Raw genomic sequence first — 18,834 nt, 5'->3', positions numbered from 1 at the left:
TACAAAAAACACATATATCTTGTTTTTTGTTTATGGTAAAACAACATCAGTCTCAAACTCTACCCCTTGCAATGATAAATGTTGCAACTTATTATTTATTCAACAACAGAAAAAAAGGGTTTATAATGTTTAATTCCAAGACCTGATGCACAAAAAAACCTTTTGGTTATCAAGTTGCACACCACAGATACCTTAAAATGTCTTTTAATGTCCGAGATAAAGAAGACAGATGTATATTGTATATATTGTTCAAACTTCAGCTTATTCTTGTCCAGGACAATATAATTTGTTGTTATAAATAATTAAACTATTTGTGAGTTTCAATTAAAGTTAGTAATTAACAAAGTTTCTTTTTTTAAGTTGCACAATACAGATTTAATTGAGGTTTTATAAAAAGTTTTTTGAAATGAGGTTTCAATTTGATTTTCAGTCATTTGTGTCATTTTCACTCGTGTCTTTAAGAAGGATTAAAAACTTTGTATATCATTTTGAAAATAACTTGGCTAGTAAAGACTTTTTAATTACAAGTCCAACCTATGAAAAACTCTTTTATTGGTAAATTTTATAAATTAAATCAATCTTGAAAAAAAAAGAAATGAAAAGTTTCAGAGGCTGGACTTATAGCAATTGTTTATACATTACTTTCTACTCAGAAGAACTTTTTTGTTGACAAACAGAATTAAATGTCACACGCTTCTTTTTGGAGGACATTAGATTGCAGTTTTAAACAAAAACTTTGTTTTTGACAAAGTTACTGCACATATGGCAATGAAAGGTTGTTACTATCAGGGTTCATAGCCGTTAGACTAAGTCAGGCTAATTCAGTTATTTGCAAAAAATGGCAAAATGTCTGTTTTTGACCATTCAAGTGCTTGAAAATTCCTGTATGTCAGTTTTTGTAAGTTTAACTGCTTGAAAATTTTAGGTATTTTTGAGTATATTGTTTACTTGTGGTCTTCTTTTAGCACAATCAATTGGCTTTCAAAGTTAAAATGTCAGTATTTACAATTAGAAATGCTTGAAAGTTTCTGACTTTTTAATACAGGTTTGAGAATAATTTTGATTTTGTCTTCTGTAGACTATACAAAGATATTAGTTTGTTTTTAAATAAACATTTACTTTTTGAAGGCAAAATGCCAGTATTAGTCAGTACAAATGCTTGAAAACTTCCAAATTCAGAAACATGAGAATAGTTTTCATTTTGTCTACAGTAAATTACAAAGAATTATGTTATTTTTCGTTGTGTGAAGTTTATTATTTATTGGTGATGGTGCAAATATCTCAACTTTCTTAATGATGGCCGAAATAGATATTGGGTAAATTACAAAGAAGTGAATTTGTTTCTAAATAAACACCTGTCTTGTAGCAATACTGTCTGTTAAATATCTTGTAGCAGTTACTCAACAGTTCTAGTTAAAAAGCTATAATTTTTATGATATTCTTCAAAGACCATATCTTTTTTAACTTTAAAAAAAAATCTTGATAGTTCTAGTATTAATAAGCCATTCAACTACAGCTTTTTAATAGGTCATGTTGTTTCATCTAGTCATAAGACCAACTGGGCGCAGACTAACAAAATTTAGAGCAGGGTTCCCAAACTTATTTTTATAAACGCTCATTGGCAGAAATGAAAATATAAAGCTCTATTTTCTAGATGCTGTTCCATTACTAGTTGATTGCTGGCTTACTTTTTATTTTTGCCTTATTAATTAGCAGAATTTTTCCAAATTGTTAAATTTTCCCTGAAGGGAAATATTGCACACTTTGGGGAAATGTCAGTTGAAATTGAGAAATGTCAGGCTAAATTTGAAAAATTTTGAGTGAAAATCCTGTACTATCAAAACCCATTTTTAATTCTATTTCTAAGTTTAAGGCAACAAGTGTGTGAATATCACTTTAATGATAGATGTTTATAAAAACTCTTCAAAAATTATAATTTTAAAGAAGAACATGAATAGTTCAACTAGTTTAAAGTTACAACTATCATACTAGTTTATTTGTACTTGAAAATTTATATTTTAAAACTGTACTTAACATAACATTCTTAAACTATTTCTTTGATTAGGCTTTATTGTTCATTTAATATTTATATTGATTTCTACAAGTTGATCTTATCTTTTAGAGTTTGTTTAAGCTATCAGATATCTTTAACTGTTTGAAAAAATTCAAAGTAACTTTTGAGATATAAATGATCAAAGTTGGTGACCTCAATAGATTACAAAACCAAAAACGCAAAAACAGATTAATTCATTAAAAGTCTATTTTCTCCTTAGTTTTTTATACAATCTTCTTCAAATTTTCACAGAAAGTCTATTATTAAACTTTAAAGAGATTTAATACAGAAATTAATGTAATTTATAATTTTTTTTTAAAGACCACCTATTTTTTTGTTTCTTTTAATCTCAAATTTACTATTGCAACATTGAAAGTCTTTTAAACTGTAAAAGGAACTTTTCCTGAAAGTTTGAGGTCACTAGCTCAAAAAATGAAAGGGAAGATAGATTTTTAGTGATTTTTTAAATTTCTGAGAAAAAAAGTTTGAAGCTTTCATGTAAGAGTTATGTTATGTTAAGGAAAAAAAAAATTAGACCTCTGCCTTACACCCTTTAAGTAAATATCTAAAACAATAGAAAAAGTTAATAATATTTTTTTTTTCCAAAATACCATTCAATTTAATTTTTACAGAATCATTAAATAAATTAACAATTAATTCGAATGCCTAACAAGCGTCAAATTCCCTATATTGTTTCTGTTTGTCTGCTCTTAATACTTCTCTTCTTCATTCACCAACAAGTAAATGAAGTAAGCTTGAAGACTGAAAAACTAGGTGAGAAAAATTTGTTTACTTGTATAGTTTGGTTTTGAGAAAAGTTAATATATTATCCAAGCTGCTACTGTGTATCTTATATACACTTTCCATTTATTTTTTATTGGTAAAATATGAAAAAATATGTTCCAAAAATATATGGTTTTTGTATTTTTTTTGTTGAAATCCTAACCATTTATACATATAATATTTATAAAGTTTTACGCAATACATAGTGTGTTGTAAATTTTACCAGTATTTGAAATCAAATCAAGTTTTTTTTGATTGGTTATTATAAAGTTTACAATTTCAAAATGTATTGATATTTTAAATTTAAAATAATTCACTATGAAATCAGTCCTTTTTAAAGTATCTAATGTTTTGAGTTTTTTTTATTTGTAGTGAGAATTAAATTAAAAATATTATACAAAAACAAATAACCCCTTGAATAAATAAAACTAGTGAAGTTTTTGAAATATAATTAACTGAATTTTAATCTAGAAGTTTTTGTTTTTATGTATAAAACTATTTTTACACTAAACATACTCTTGTAATATCAATTTGGTAGTTGCAACTAAATTTTTAATTAATGTGTAAGCTTTTTAAAATAGTAGAAATAATATCAAAAATAAAGTATTTTAATAAAATTTTTTTATTGATTATTACATTTTATCAGGGTGACCACTTAACCTGGAATCCTAGAGAAACATGCAATTTGACAGTTTAGGCTAAAAAACCTGGAATTTAAAATTTTTTGAAAAAAAAACTTTAAACAATATAACATGTTTTACATGCAATCAGTAAAATTTTTGTTTGACATAACAAATCTATTGTACAGATAATTTTTTTGTCATAATCAAATTTGTTTGTAAAAATCACATTTAAAGTAGCTTTACAGTATCTTTTCAGTGTTGTTACACTGTTAAGCACAGTTTTTTTCCTTAAACTTAACATAAAGCTAAAATTAGACCCAAAAGCGTGTACTTTCAAAAGCCTGGAAGAAATCTCTTAAAAGTCAGTTTGTTTTATGAATTATGGTTAACATGAAGCTGATTTTAATATTTCAACAGAAATACGTTTAAACGAACTGGCAGTTTCTTCCAAGGATAGAAAAGACCAAATTTATTATGAACCTCAAAACTTCGACACTGATGACGATGTTAGTACAAAAAATCATATTTTAAATAGTTCATAAAGTATATATTTTTTAGATCATCATTATGTCTATATTTAACTATTGAAAAAACAAATTTGAAAGAATAAACCATCCAAGTAGGAGATTGAAAATTAAAATTCTAAAATTTATTGTATTTTTTGAACTTTCATAGCTCTGTAGACTTGTTTGCAAACATATGTTAGTGAAATAAAAAAAAAATCGTAGATTTTTCAGTGTACTTGTTTTGCTAGGATTTTTATTACCAAACGCTTAAATTTAGTTTTTGAATACTTAATTTTTTTGTCTATATTACCAAAAAACAGTTTTTATTTGCAGAAGAAGAACTAGTTATTTAAAATAAATTGCTTAAGTTTCAATCAAATTGAAATTTTTAGATGACCAGTTTGCTATTGTTAAACAAAACTTTTCAAAATATTAACAAGATTTATAAAAAAAAATGCACTCATGAAGTCGATTTTGAATGTCATCTCTAAATGTTGGTTGTTAAATTATTAAAATTAATGAATTGGGTTAGAAATACACAGCTTACAGTTGCATACATATTTGTTTATATATGTTGTTTTGAATAAACATAAGTAGAGACTAACACCTATTTTAAGTTCATTTGATAAAATAAAAGGTTATCCATAACTATTTATTGTTAAAAAATTAAATTTTAAAGCATGATGAAAAACGACTGGTGATGTACAATATATATGTTGTTCTTTGTGTTTTCAAGCATTTATTAACACCTGTTTTATAAACATATAAGTTTTTAATTACTGTAGATCACACAGGTAGAAAAACCATTGGTGATCTACAATCAAACATATGCAATTATTTTCAAACATGTATCTTTAACAGGATGAAAAACCGCTGGTGATATACAACCGCCTCCCGAAAACGGGCAGCACAACGTTCAGCAAACTGGTCTACGACCTGTCCAAACCCAACCACATGTACGTGACCCATCTCAACACCACCAAGAACAGTTTCAGGTGGACTGTTGCTGACCAGGTTGTTTAAAAAATAATAATAATTAAGTTTTATTTTATTTAATTTTTATATTTTGTTTATGCTATCACTGTTACCCCTAGCCCATACCCTAGGTTGACAACTTTTTTAAAATTCTTTTTTGGTTTTTTATTAACATTTTTTAAATTTAATTTTAGAAATTTTCTTATTTTAGACTGTTGTTGATCAGGTTGTTAAAATAATGAAATTTGTAAAAAAATTTAATAGTATCCTAAAACTCACAATACAGCAAATAAAGTTCTATCCTGTTTTTGTTTTTTAGTAATGATGTTTTTGAAAAACTCTTCTGGTCACCTGGTTTCTATTTGTACTACATTAAATGATTCATGCTTATCTATATAACTAAAAAAAGCTTTTAAAAAGGTTGTTAAAATATTTGCATTAAATTAGTTTAGTTGTCAATAGTATCCTTAATTTAAACATTAGTGCTATGCTTATTTTTTGATAATGAGTTTTTGAAAATTTGGTTTGACGAAATGAAGTTTTTATTTGTACTGCATTTAATAATAAAATAGTTTTTTAAGAAACTAAAAATTTCTCTATCTTAGTGTGCTATCTAGCTGTGTTTTTTCTTAGTTATAAATTGAAAAATCTAATTGATTCTTACAACTGTATTGATGCTCTTATGTATCATTTATACATATTTAAAAATCTACTGGCCAAAAGTCTCACTTAAATAGTTTTATAACCTTGAATCTAAACAAATCGAAAAGTCATTATGGTGTAACATTAAAATATCAATTTAAATACCAAGTACAAAAGTAAAGATATTACTTTATTTTAAACTAAACTATCATCATGTTCAAAAACCAAACATACAATTACAGGGTTGCCACCAAACGTTGAAGTTGACAAAAAAATCTATCATATAGAGAAGAATTTTTTGTCATGATCAAATTTTTTTTAATAAAAAACAAACTTAAAGTAGCTTTATAGTATCTCGTTGTTATAGTACTCAACACAGTTTTTAAACTTAACTTTAAACTAAAAGTACACCCCAAACTGTGTACTTTCAAAAACTTGGAAGAAATTTCTCAAAAACCAGTGGCAACCCTGCAATTATAATGTCACCATAAGTATAAGTCATCTGCAATTATAATGTGTATAAATAAGTACATTTATTTCCATTTTATAACAAGTCAAAGAAAAAAATCTGCGTTCAACCCAAATAAAACTACCAACATTTTTTGACGTATATCATTTAAACTACCAACTTATCATTACCATCATGACACCACACTATACAATTTACTTAACAATAAAAAGACGCTCAAAATATTTGTTCCTAGGACCTGGTGCACGAAGAACCTTTCGGTTATCAAGTCGCACACCACGGATACCTTTTTACGTCTTGTCCAGGACAGTATAACCATAAGTGAATCCATAAAAATACCAACTGCCTAACCAACGTTTTAATGAAACTGCCACTGTGTATATAGATAACAACTGTTTAAGAAAATGCTCAGCAAGGAAAATTAGTAATTGTCTGAATTTGATAATAAATGTTTTACTAAAAATAACAACAACACAAAATGCTTTGTCACCTTAAAAATAGCTGTACGCTGAAGCAAACTAAAATAAACTACTACAACGTCACAGTTTGCAACGTTATTAAAAGTTTTTTTTTTATTAAATAAATTTCTGACTATTTAAAAACTCGACAAAAACAAAACACCCATTAATGTTTAAAAGCCCATACTTTAACAACAAACTCACCTCGACTATGACATCACAGTACTAGTTTGGATGGAACAATATCACTTGATATTTTTTTAAGTAATTTTAATTTAAATTGTTTATTTACAGCATGAGTTCGTGTAAAAGTTCAAAAAACCACTTAAAAAATGCTTTTAATCAACTATGACGTCACAGTACAAGTTCGTGTGGAACGTGACCAAGTGGACGGAGAGGAGACCGGCGGTGTACCACGGACACATCGGGTACATACCTTTCGAGCAGTACGGGGCCAAGCAGCCCATTTACATCAACATCGTCAGGGAGCCCCTCGACAGACTTGTCTCGTACTATTACTTTCTCAGGTTGGATTTTTATATTACAAGTATAATATTTAAACATTTTAATATACAGCAACCATTGTTTCAATTTTGTAATTTTCAATTATTTACTTCGTGTAATACTTAGCCTTTAAAACACTGATTCAGTTATAAATGTTGTTTTGTTCTCGACAAGCTTCTATTATATATAAATAATGTTTTCAGATATGGTGACGATTTCAGGAAAGGACTCAAAAGAGCAAGGGAGGGTGATAAGACGGTAAATATTTGTGTTAATATTTTACTTTGTAATTATTTGTGTTTATATTTTATTTTGTAATTATTTGTGTTTATATATTATTTTGTAATTATTTGTATTTTTATTTTATTTTGTAATTATTTTTGTTACTATTTTGTTTTAAAATTTTTGTGTTAATATTTTATTTTTAATTATTTGTGTTAATATTTTGTTTTGTAATTATTTGTGTTAATATTTTATTTTTAATTACTTATTTTAATATTTTATTTTAAAATGTTTGTGTTAATATATAATTTTTAATTATTTGTCTTAATATTTTGTTTTGTAGTTATTTGTTTTAATATTTTATTTTTAATTATTTGTGTTAATATTTTATTTTGTAGTTATTTGTTTTAATATTATATTTGGTATTTATTTGTTTTAATATTATATTTTGTAATTATTGGTATTGATATTTTATTTTGTAATTATTTGTGTTTATATTTTATTTTTAACTACTTGTTTTAATATTTTATTTGTAATTATTTGCATTAATATTTCATTTTGTACAGATTAAAATTGTTAAATTAAATTAACAAATTTGATAAATATGACAAAGAGAGACGTTTTGTACTTATTTGTTTAATAAACTAGTTAAACATTAAAATAATTATGATATAAGTTATAAGAAATTCTTATATGGTAACTGTTTATTGCTGAAAAATTTATTAGCAATACAACGGTTTCTAATTGTTTATATTGTTTAAAAAATTTATAGTTCATTGTAGTTAATTGTATTTACATAACTATAGTATAGTTCATAAATTATTTATATTTAATTAATTTGATAAATTTTATAATTAAGTTTGAGTTTATATAATATATTCCTTTTTTAAAATGTAATTTATATAATTTATTAAACAAATATTTTATAAATAGTGGACTTGATTGTTTTTATGAAAAAATACTTTAAAGATAAGATTATGTGTAATACATAACCATGACAAACAAAATAAATATAATAAAAGTTATTAGTTTAAATAATATATACCTATTTTTACAAACACTTAAGTTAAAAAAAACTAAAGCAAAATTAATTATATATATAAACTTTTGAAAATGTTACAGTTATTTTACACAGAAGGTTGGTAAAAAAAAGAAAAACAACTTTTATAAAAAGCTGTCAGGCAATATAGTTAAGACCATAGGAGAAAAGGTCAATAATTATTTTAAACATTTTAATACTTTAACTAATTTTTGAAAAACTAAAATGGTGAATAAACAAAAATCAATCGTCTTCTACTTTTCTGAGGTCTACATTAGTTTTTCAGAAAGTGGTCCTTGCAATATTTGGAAAAAATATACTGCAAGGATTTTTTTAATTTTTGCTGACTTTTTTCTTTAAAAAAAAAAACAAAAATGTTTATTTTCTTTTTTGGTCATAAAAATTATTTATTTTTTAATTTGCTACAATAGAATTTTCTAAAAAAGAACATTTTCTGGACAATTAATATATTTGATTCAAAAAAGCAGAAAAGGATATATTTTTAATGTTTTTTATTTATTCATCATCTTAGTTTTCTTTTTCAATAATCGACCTTTTGTACTCTCCAACTTCAACTGGCAATATTTCAAATATTGGTTTGAATACTAAAAAGCTGAAAAAAAATCATGACTTAACTAAAACCTTTCAATAAAAAAATGTTTACATTTATGGCATTAAAACATATTTTTATCATTATTTTTTTGTAGTTTTCAGGGTTACCACAAAGTGTTGAATCCTGGAAAACGCTGGAATTTGACAATTTAGGCTAAAACAAACCTGAAAACCCTTGAAATTTGAACAAAAATCACTTTAAAACTTGAAATTAAAAAAAAACTTTAGAAATTAAGTAGTAAAGTTTTGACTTAAGACGAAAAATGTATCATATAGATAATTTTTTTTTGTCATCATCAGAAATTTTTTATTAAAACACAAATTCAAAGTACCTTACAGTATCTTTTCAATTTTATTTCCTACTTGTACTCTACTGATGAGAATTGCTCGAATTATGTTTAGTTTTATTGAAATTGTGTGTTTTGTATATCTTATTGTGTTAAAACTATTTTAATTAATGAGCTTAAAATTAATACTTATTGTTTCTTTTTGTAATATCTAAATGGTTATTTAATTTCTTAAATATATGAAGTATATTTCAGGTAAAAAATGTCTACTATTTTAAATGTTTTTGTTTCAGCAATTTTTATTATAAATTTCTTCAAGTTAGCTTAGTACAACTTAATTCTAATTTAAACTTTTTAAACAGACTTTTTTACTTATTGACGTAACTACTTTTAGCTAGACTTGTTAAATTCATTGTATATAACTAAAATTACACTATAATATTAATAGTTTTTAGCAAAATTATTCTTAGGATGCGCTAAACAAAATTAATCAATAACCTTTTTTAGAAAATGAGTGGCTTATGTTTAAATTTTTTAGTTAAAACCAGTACCAAAACCAAACTATTTAAATATATAAAAAAGAAACAAAAAAAAAAAACACAATTTAAACATCAATAAAGACAAATACAATAAAAAATTACTTTAAGACAATTATTTTTTTTTCAATAAGCTTAGCACAAATTTTTAAGTCGACAAAACTTTTTAAATAGTAATTTTTACTGTTTGAAACAGTTTTTTACCTTAAATATAGCTTTATGATAAAAGTGGATAACTAAACTAGTATTTTAAAAAACCTGAAAAAAAGTTCAAAAACCTTTTGGCAACGCTGCAAATAGTCAAGAATAAAACTGGCAACAGTTATTTCTTGTTGTTTTTACATAATATATTCTGTTTAGTTTACTATACAACACATCAAATTACACGTATTCAAATTTAAACAGCTGTTTCTTATTAACTTTACTATGATGGTTTTATACGTTTTGAAAGTAGGAATATATTTTGCATTTGAAAACAGTATTTTTAACAGTAAAAATTTCATATTCCTTGTGTTGCATATGTTTGAAAAAATAATAGTAAAAAATTTACATCAATTTTTTTTTAAATGTGTAAGTTTTAAAATATGATTAAAAATGATTAGCAGAAATGCGTTTGAGGTAAAACTTTAATACAAGTAGTTAAATAATCTTAGTTAATAACTATCTTCAAAGTGTTATTTTAAAATTATATTCAATGGGCACTTCAATTAAAACAAGTTTTATCGATAAAAATTATTTGTATTATTTACTTTTTTGTTATACTTTAATACAATTTCGACGATTGTGTAAATTCATTTTTATTTAATTATTATAGAGTTTTGACGAATGTGTAAATTTATTATTATTTAATTATTATAGAGTTTTGACGATTGTGTAAATTTATTATTATTTAATTATTATAGAGTTTCGACGAATGTGTAAATTTATTATTTTTAATTATTATAGAGTTTTGACGAATGTGTAAATTTATTATTATTTAATTATTACAGAGTTTCGACGAATGTGTAAATTTATTATTATTTAATTATTATAGAGTTTCGACGAATGTGTAAATTTATTATAATTTAATTATTATAGAGTTTCGACGATTGCGTAAAGAAAAGGGGTCGCGATTGTGACACGAAACAACTTTGGGTTCAAATTCCTTTTTTGTGCGGCCATAGTGCTGAATGCTGGTAAGATTTTTTTTCAATATTAATTATTAGTAGATAATTATTATGATAGTATTTTGTTTAAATATATATTGCAATTGTATTTTAGTACAAATTACTTTTTTGTGTTGACCTTCAGCAAAGTGCTGGTAATATTAGTATTTTTTTTACATATTTAATATTTTTATATGTAGCTGTAAAAAAAGCTCTTAATTTTTAATGAAATGGCAATTTGGTAGAGTGTTTGTAGGTAAATAATGATTTTTGTTTTGTTTATTTAATTGCATTGAGAAGAATTTGCTTGGGTTCAAGTCAGTGAACTTTTGGTGACCAGAAAAAAGTTAATAGATAACATAATATATAATTTAAATTTGTTAAAATTTTATATGATAGTAAGTTGTTAGCAGTGACAAATTATATTACTGTAATCGGTTGAAGGTTTTTTTAAAAGTTAGTGAACTTCGAGTAAAAGTTACTTTAGCATGATAAGTTAAGGCCAATGCAAAACGAATTTCAATTAAGTTTAAATATTAATTTGTTTGCTTATTTTTATTATTTTATTTTTATTTGTCAAAATTGTTTCTAATTATGAAATACAAAATTTGTTGTGTAAGTTTTTCTAATAAAAAGTAAAATCTTCAAGTTTTTTTTAGTTTGGTTGTAATGGACCCAGCATGGTTGTTACCTTTGAAGGTAATAGCTTTGCTTCTTTTATTTTTGGCCACGTGTTTTTAGCCTTTAACTCTAAAAGTTTTATCTGAGTCACTCATTTTACAACTATTACTACAAATTATTATTAGTTATTTACTTTCCAATATACAAATAAAATTCTAGCCACAACTGTGATTAAGTGTTTATTCAACAAAGTAAATACATCATTACAAACTTGTAACAGCTTATAACACAGAACAATCATTAAAAAAAAACATAAAGTGTGGTAGAAATCAAAAAAAAAAATAAAGGACATTTTGTTACATGGTCAGTTACTGGGATAATAAAAGTTTTGTTTGTAAAAATAATAGAAGCAAGTTTGTTGCTCAAAACTAGACAAAACATATTCAAACTAGACATAAACATTAAATAATATAACTTCATTCTGCATTTTTACATTAATTTTTTTTTTACCGCTACTTACCTTCTAACTTACTTTTTGCAACGAGAATACTTTTCATAAAAGTAGTAGTTAAACAAATGGTTGAAAATCAAATAATTTTTGTAAAAACTTTTAAATCAATCATAGTTAAAAATTAATGAACAAATTAATTTTTTTTTTTGTATTTTCTGAGTTTCGTATAAAAGTTTTCCATAAAGATTAAAGAGATAAAAAATCTGAAAACTAACTAAAATCAGTTTTAATAAAATATTATCAAATAGTTCGCACAAATTTATAGCTGTATGTTTCACTGTACACAATTGTATAATATTTCATAGTCTACCTAAATCTTTTATGCTTAGGTTAAAGTATGTAGCAATACCTTTTTGTATTAAGCTTTAATCTAAAATTGACCTTAAAGTTTACCAACTAATAGAAATTTATGAATTAATATGAAAATAGAAAAAATGAAATCAATTTGTTTAATTTTAATAGATTAAATGTTATGTTTAAGCTGTTACATTTGCAAGTTTGAATGATATTTTTAAATTAACAAATAACTTTTTTCACTACTTATTTTTAAGAAATAAAATATTTTTCCACATTGACATAGTTAATAAAACTTCAACGAAAAAGTTGTAAGTGCTATCGACGACTTAATTAAACTTTTGAAAGTTTGTAAAACATATCATTCAACAAGACTTGAAGTCCAAACAAGTTTTGCAATTGCAAAAATTATAGCGGAATAAATGAGTTATGAATAAAATTTTAAAATAGTAGTATATACTTTTATAGTAATCTTTTTATCACTTGTAAATACAAAAATTAGTTAGTGCAACTATTGAATAAGGTTTGCTTGAAAATATATCAAGTTCTGAAATTTTTATGAGATTTACTCAATACTTTCACGTATTGTAATGTTTTAAGTAATTTATTTTACTACTTCATTTTTGTTACAATTCGTTGTTGCTACTTATTGAGTATTGATAGTTCAGTTATGAAATTTCAATGATTTATTCTCAAAGCTGTTTACTTTTTGATACGGTTCAATGATTTTCAAGTGATTAGCAAAAGTCATAGGTGGAAAAGTTTAAGATTTAAATATTTTTGTTTACACTTACACATAAAAACCGTGTTAATTTGTTAATTTTTTCAATAAAAAAACTATTTTTCTGATTTGTGTAATCATAAAAAATGAAATTATTCTGTTATAACAGTTGTTAGGGTATAAGTTATATACAAATGAATTTAATTAGTTATTTGTAATTAGATAAACCTTCTAAAATGGGTTAGTTTTTAACTAATATTTTATTTTTAAAATTATAAAAGTTGTTTTGATGATTGTTAGAACTCCAAAGTGTGAAAAAATCTTTTGTTATATCTCGTTGATTATTAATTTAGTAAGTATTATTTTTCAATTTTTTTTTAAGAAACTTCTTCTAACCATGTGTATATAGAAAATATCGAGTTTAAAAAAAAAACTTAAAGTTATTATTTTTTTAATGATTTTTAATACAATAACAACATTGTATATTTCTGTTTAGAATTAAATTCTTATGAGGTCATTCGCTAAGTACTGATATAACAACAAAAACTTTGTATTGTTTGTGTGGAGAATTGAATTTAATCACTCCAAGTTAAGCTAAGTAAATGGATATTAAGTTTTTTATAAAAATTAAAAACTTTTTGTATGCTGTTTTAATTCGGTACCTGTTTCATATAGAAATTGGTTCATAAAGTATAAATTTTCTTAAAATTAATAAATAATAATTTTTAAACTTATAACTAAAAAAAAAGTATTAAGGCCCTGGAGGTCCAACAATATTTTTACAAAAATAAATTTTGGATTTTATTTCAAAATTTAGAATACTATACATTAAGATACATTCTATTGAACAAAAAATAATTAATTAACTTTTAAGATATAACCAGCTTTGTAAAATAATCCAATACAACCTTATCAAATAAAAAAATTTCATTGCCGATTTTCTCAGAGTTTTGAGAAATTCACTAAAAATTCTCCCTTAATTTTTAAGGCAGTTTTCTGTTTTTGGTTTATTGTTTATAAAAAGTATTCAGAAAATATTTAAAAACCAGTTTCCTTCAATTTGTTCAAAATTTATAAAAAACTACGCTGAGAAAGTTTTAAAACATTTGCTCAAAAAATTGTGGTGAAATATATTTTTACTGAAATTGTCTATTTTCGCCCTTTTAGTTTGCGCCTCCCTTAGAGTGCTTATTGAACTCCCTAACTTTGATCGCTTATGTCTCAAAAGTCCCTTTGAAAGTTTTAAAATAGTAAAAAACAGTTGGTATTCAGTTTTTTATGTAAAAAAAGTCCAAGTCACACAAAAAGTGATTTAATCTTTATATGCCCTTAATAATAACCAAAAATAGTTTACAGGGCGCTTTAGCAAGCCAAGATAAACTTGCTGACGAAATATACGCTAGTTGGCGTTACTGAGCAGAAATGATATTTAATTTTTCAAACAGGGAACTCAACAGCGAATGGGCGCTTCAGCAAGCCAAGATAAATTTGCTGACGAAGTATACGCTTGTGGGCGTTACTGAGCAGATGGAAGAGTTTGTCGTGTTGTTAGAGGCAACCGTTCCTAAGGTGTTCAGAGGAATAACTGACCTTTACAGAAAAGGTTTGTTTCAACTGTGCACAAAAAATTGGTATATTAACAAACTTTTAAGTAAATTGTACTTAATTTTTTTAAATTTTGTGTCAAAAATTTGTTTCTATTCAGTTGTCACTGGTCTTTACTGGAAAGGATTGGGTTGATTTGTTTTTAAATTAAAAATAAACATGGTCAAACGCTCCAAGTTGTTTTATAACTTGTAGAAACTTTAGATATTTTTTACAACACCCCATTGGCGAAGCATAGACAAAGCCTTCTACTTTGATTTCCTTAAAAAGCCATTAACATTTCTATTTTCTCGCTGTTAGTTTTAATCACTTTACAAGAAATGTTTTGGGTTAATTTGTTTTCATCATAATTAAATGTAATTGGTAACTCAAGTTTGTTTTGCCTGAATTGACTGAGACAAAAAGGTCACAAATATTACAATAAAACAAACAACAAATGCTGCATAAAAAATAGGAAGCAGGACAAATAATTTTGATATTAAATGTTTTTAGAGGAATTAGTGATTTGTAAAAGAAACAATGTTTTAGGAATAAAGTTTATAATAAGATATTTATAAGTATATTTTATCAGATTATTGGTTTTAACAAAATTAATAAAATCTTTACTTGTTTGGGGTAAAATAAATAAAAATTTGGTATTTTTGTCTTTTTTGAAAGCTTGATTTTTGTTTAATTAAGATTAAAACTTTAGAAAGCTAGTATAGACTGTTTATTTTTTGTTTAAAATATTATGTGAATATAGCATAACAGAAATTTAAAAATGTATTTTTGTAAAGATTAGTTTTATCGTTTGTACGTAAATATTTTTCTAATCTTAAGCCTGCGGTGAAAAACAAATTGTGTTTTTAATTTTTTAATTAAACAATGCTTATAAAGTTCAAAAATATACAATAATCATTTATTAAGTTTTAAAACAATAAATAATTTTACCACAAACATAACGTAATTTATGAAAGTTTGTTGTAAATAATAATTTATTTGAAATTTAATTTTTCTTGTTTTCAAAATAGCATGAATAAGAGCTTTTTTAAACTTAAATTACTTAAAAATTTAAAATAAAACAAGAGTTGCATTTGAACTTGATATCGCATTGGTATTGAGTAATAGATTGCTTATTATGCCATTTGTTTATTTTACTGGTTTCAAATATGCTACATTCAATACTAGTTTTTATTTAACAAATGAAATATTTAAAAAAATTGTCAATAAGTTAGTAAAGTAAAACATACATAAACAAAGTAAAAAACCATAAACCAAACAGAATTTTTAAATATTTCTTGTGAATATTAGAGGTTAAATAAGGAAATTAAAGGTTTTAAGTCTATTTAACAGTTTAAAAATTTAATATTTGTTTGTTTGAATAACTAGTTTTGAGTTTTTTTGGCAGATTATAATTCCATTTACTTAGAGTTTATCGTACGAAAGTGTTGCTAAAATTATATCAAAAATGTGTATAATAATATAAATTTGTTTAGTCTGAATTACTTTTAAAACTGTGTTTGATTGAAACCCTTAAACATATATAACTAGTATCAAATCAGAGTTCTAAAAAATTAAAAAAAAAGAGTTAAAAACTTAAATAAAGTATATTTATATGTAGTTGTCAATTTTATAAGTTTAAAAAAGTTTCAGTTGTTTATATCTGATTAATTTTCTTACACAAGTCATAGCTGAAACTATTAGACTAAGAATTCTGTATTTGAAAAATAAAAAAACCTTGAAATATGATAACATTCAAATTGTTAATAATCAAGTAATAAATTATAAAACAATATTTTAGACTTTAAGTTGTAATTTTAAATAAAGTAAAAATATAATACAGTAAGCTCTCGGATCTTTACGCACTCGTGACGTTACGCACTCTCGTTTAGTTACGCATTTCAGAATTCTATAAAATTCAGAAAATAAAAATTTTAATTTTTTTAATATTGCACAAACTAGGTTTAATGTATATTTTTAAATTAAAATATGTTTTTGAATGTTAACCTTTATATATCTTTAGACTTTGTTCCTTGACTAATTGATAAATATTTAGTTATACCTCAATATATCAGAAATTTTGTTAACAATAAGAGATTAAATCAAATTCTGAAATAAACATGACTATGTTTAATAATGAATAATGAGAGTTTAAAACACAAAGAAATAATACAGCAGTCTTGCCCTATATATTAATAAACACCATTTTATAATTGTAAAGAAATGCTTAATTATAAATTGAATTTGCTAAGTAGTATAGAATATAAATGTCACATATAAATAAAGATAAAGATAATTTCTGCTTATTATTAAAATAGTAAAATTATTTCTACTCGTATTATTATTTTATAGAAATTCAAATTCTTTTTTTTTAATATATGTATAGTTTTATCTGTTGTTTTCATATTTATAAATAAAGTAAACAAATAGTTAAAAGTGGGAAAGTGCCCAGTCAGCTTTTAACTAGCAGCAATATTAAAAAACAGCCATTATAGTGAGTATATTTGGTACCTCTCGTTTCTTTACGATCTCTCATATCTTTACGCACTTTTTCTGTAGACACAATGTGCGTAAATAAGCGAGAGGTTACTGTAAGTAAATATAGTAGTTTCTTTGTTTGTTTGTAGAATGTAAAAACAACTAAGATAAATTTTCAAAATTTAAAAACAAATATTATTTTGATAGGTTGCTTTTATCTTCTCTTATAAAAATCTAATTTAAAATCAAAAATTTCATTATGTTTTTAAACAAACAAATTTTAGTAAGAGTATTTAATATGTTTGTCTATGTTAATAATTTTATTCTTAATAATTAAAAAGGTTCCTAGTTGATTTAAAATGTAATTGAAACATTGATTGGAATGTCTAAATTAAATTCTGACTAACAGTTAGTTTATTAAACTTGTTTTCACAAGATTAACAACATTGCTTTTTATTTGAATTTGGAATATTTTTTCACTATCACGCCACAACAACACACAGGGGGTCAGTCCCACGTGAGGAAGACCCTGCACAAGGACCCGCTCTCCAAGGAGACCGTCAAGTCCGTCCAGGCGTCCAGGACGTACCAGATGGAGCGAGAGCTGTACGACTTCGCCTTGAACCACTTCAACGACATGAAGAATCTGGGGACTTCCCGCGACGAAAACGGCTTCCTGCAGCCGCTGCCCCAGAAGTTCAGGTACGAGAAGGTGTACGGGCCTAAGGGCAAGATCGTGTGACGGGGTTTTTGAAAAGAGAGGAGGTTTTCGGGAGCGATCTCTGAGACTTTTTAAGAAAATCTCGGGAGACTTTTAAAAATTGAATTTAAAAGCTTGTTAGTAAAATTTGTTTTGTTACTTTTGCGACACAAAAAATTTTGTAATTTTATATTTATTTAAACAAATTAAGTTTGTTGAGTTGTGATTTATATTTAACTTTGATGGTAGTGTTAGAAATATTGGAAATTTGTTTTATACTCGCGCTTGAAAGCTGATTTTGTACTTTGCTAACCAACACTGATATTAATGTTTTTTTATATTTATTCTTTAAGTATTAACTTTTAAAAAACATAAAATTTAAACTTTTTTGTACTACTATTGCAAGTTTTCAACAGTTAAATAGTTGATTTAAATTTTTAATACTTGGGGTTTTTTGAATACCTGAAAACTTTTGTAATCATAAAGCTACTTTTTTTTTATCCTCAGTAAAATTCTTTTAAGTGTTAATGTTCACATCAAAAAGTTTTAAAATCAAAATCTTTGACAGTTAGACTAATTATAGTTGATTTTTATTTACATTTCATTATGACATCTTTAGATTAAAGTATTTTAATTTTTATATAGTATTTATATTCTATAAATTGCTTCTTATAACTATATTCTGTGTTTTTTAATTATACAGCATCTTATAAAAATTTCTGCATAGTAAGCGTAAAAGTACTTTTTTTTAAAAATTAATAATTTATTACTTTTAATTCACTAAAATGTGTTAAGTGTTTTTATTTTAGACTAACATAAATTTTTTGGGCGGAACTTTATATAAGATAAAACAAATTAACTATCAAGTATTTTAAATTAAGGCTAAATTTTCAGCATTATGTAAAGTTTATATTTAAAATATTTTTTCAACTACAATTTCTATTCTTCTTTTTTTTTTTATTTTACCTATATCAAAGTAAATCATTTTGATATTTGTGAATTTGTGGTATTTTAAGGTTTACTAATTTATTTTTAATTTTATTATTTATCTAAAGAGTTATTAGTAGCTCA

General features: G+C 24.5%; 1 protein-coding gene across 1 annotated transcript; it reads left to right on the top strand.

Moving 5' to 3' along the window:
* Positions 1–2,689: 2,689 nt before the first annotated feature.
* On the top strand, positions 2,690–18,324 carry LOC145835590 (heparan sulfate 2-O-sulfotransferase 1-like). The gene is made up of 8 exons (XM_082943258.1): positions 2,690–2,827; positions 3,877–3,965; positions 4,827–4,979; positions 6,870–7,036; positions 7,217–7,271; positions 10,787–10,884; positions 14,447–14,604; positions 17,567–18,324. Exons 1-8 carry the CDS (start codon positions 2,716–2,718, stop codon positions 17,803–17,805), a joined length of 1,071 nt encoding a protein of 356 aa, XP_082799384.1. The 5' UTR covers positions 2,690–2,715; the 3' UTR covers positions 17,806–18,324.
* Positions 18,325–18,834: the final 510 nt, after the last annotated feature.

This window comes from Thalia democratica, chromosome 5 (genome assembly GCF_965202585.1).
Source record: "Thalia democratica chromosome 5, ktThaDemo2.hap1.1, whole genome shotgun sequence".
Lineage (NCBI taxonomy): Eukaryota > Metazoa > Chordata > Thaliacea > Salpida > Salpidae > Thalia > Thalia democratica.
The sequence above is the reverse complement of the archived record's forward strand: the minus strand, read 5'-3'. Positions and strand labels throughout refer to the sequence as shown.

Bases quoted from the DNA above. Each gene is read 5' to 3' on its own strand.
- LOC145835590 (XM_082943258.1), top strand. From the start codon at position 2,716: ATGCCTAACAAGCGTCAAATTCCCTATATTGTTTCTGTTTGTCTGCTC. The intron at 2,828-3,876 runs GTGAGAAAAATT...ATATTTCAACAG, and splicing joins CTTGAAGACTGAAAAACTAG to AAATACGTTTAAACGAACTG. The intron at 4,980-6,869 runs GTTGTTTAAAAA...ATGACGTCACAG, and splicing joins GGTGGACTGTTGCTGACCAG to TACAAGTTCGTGTGGAACGT.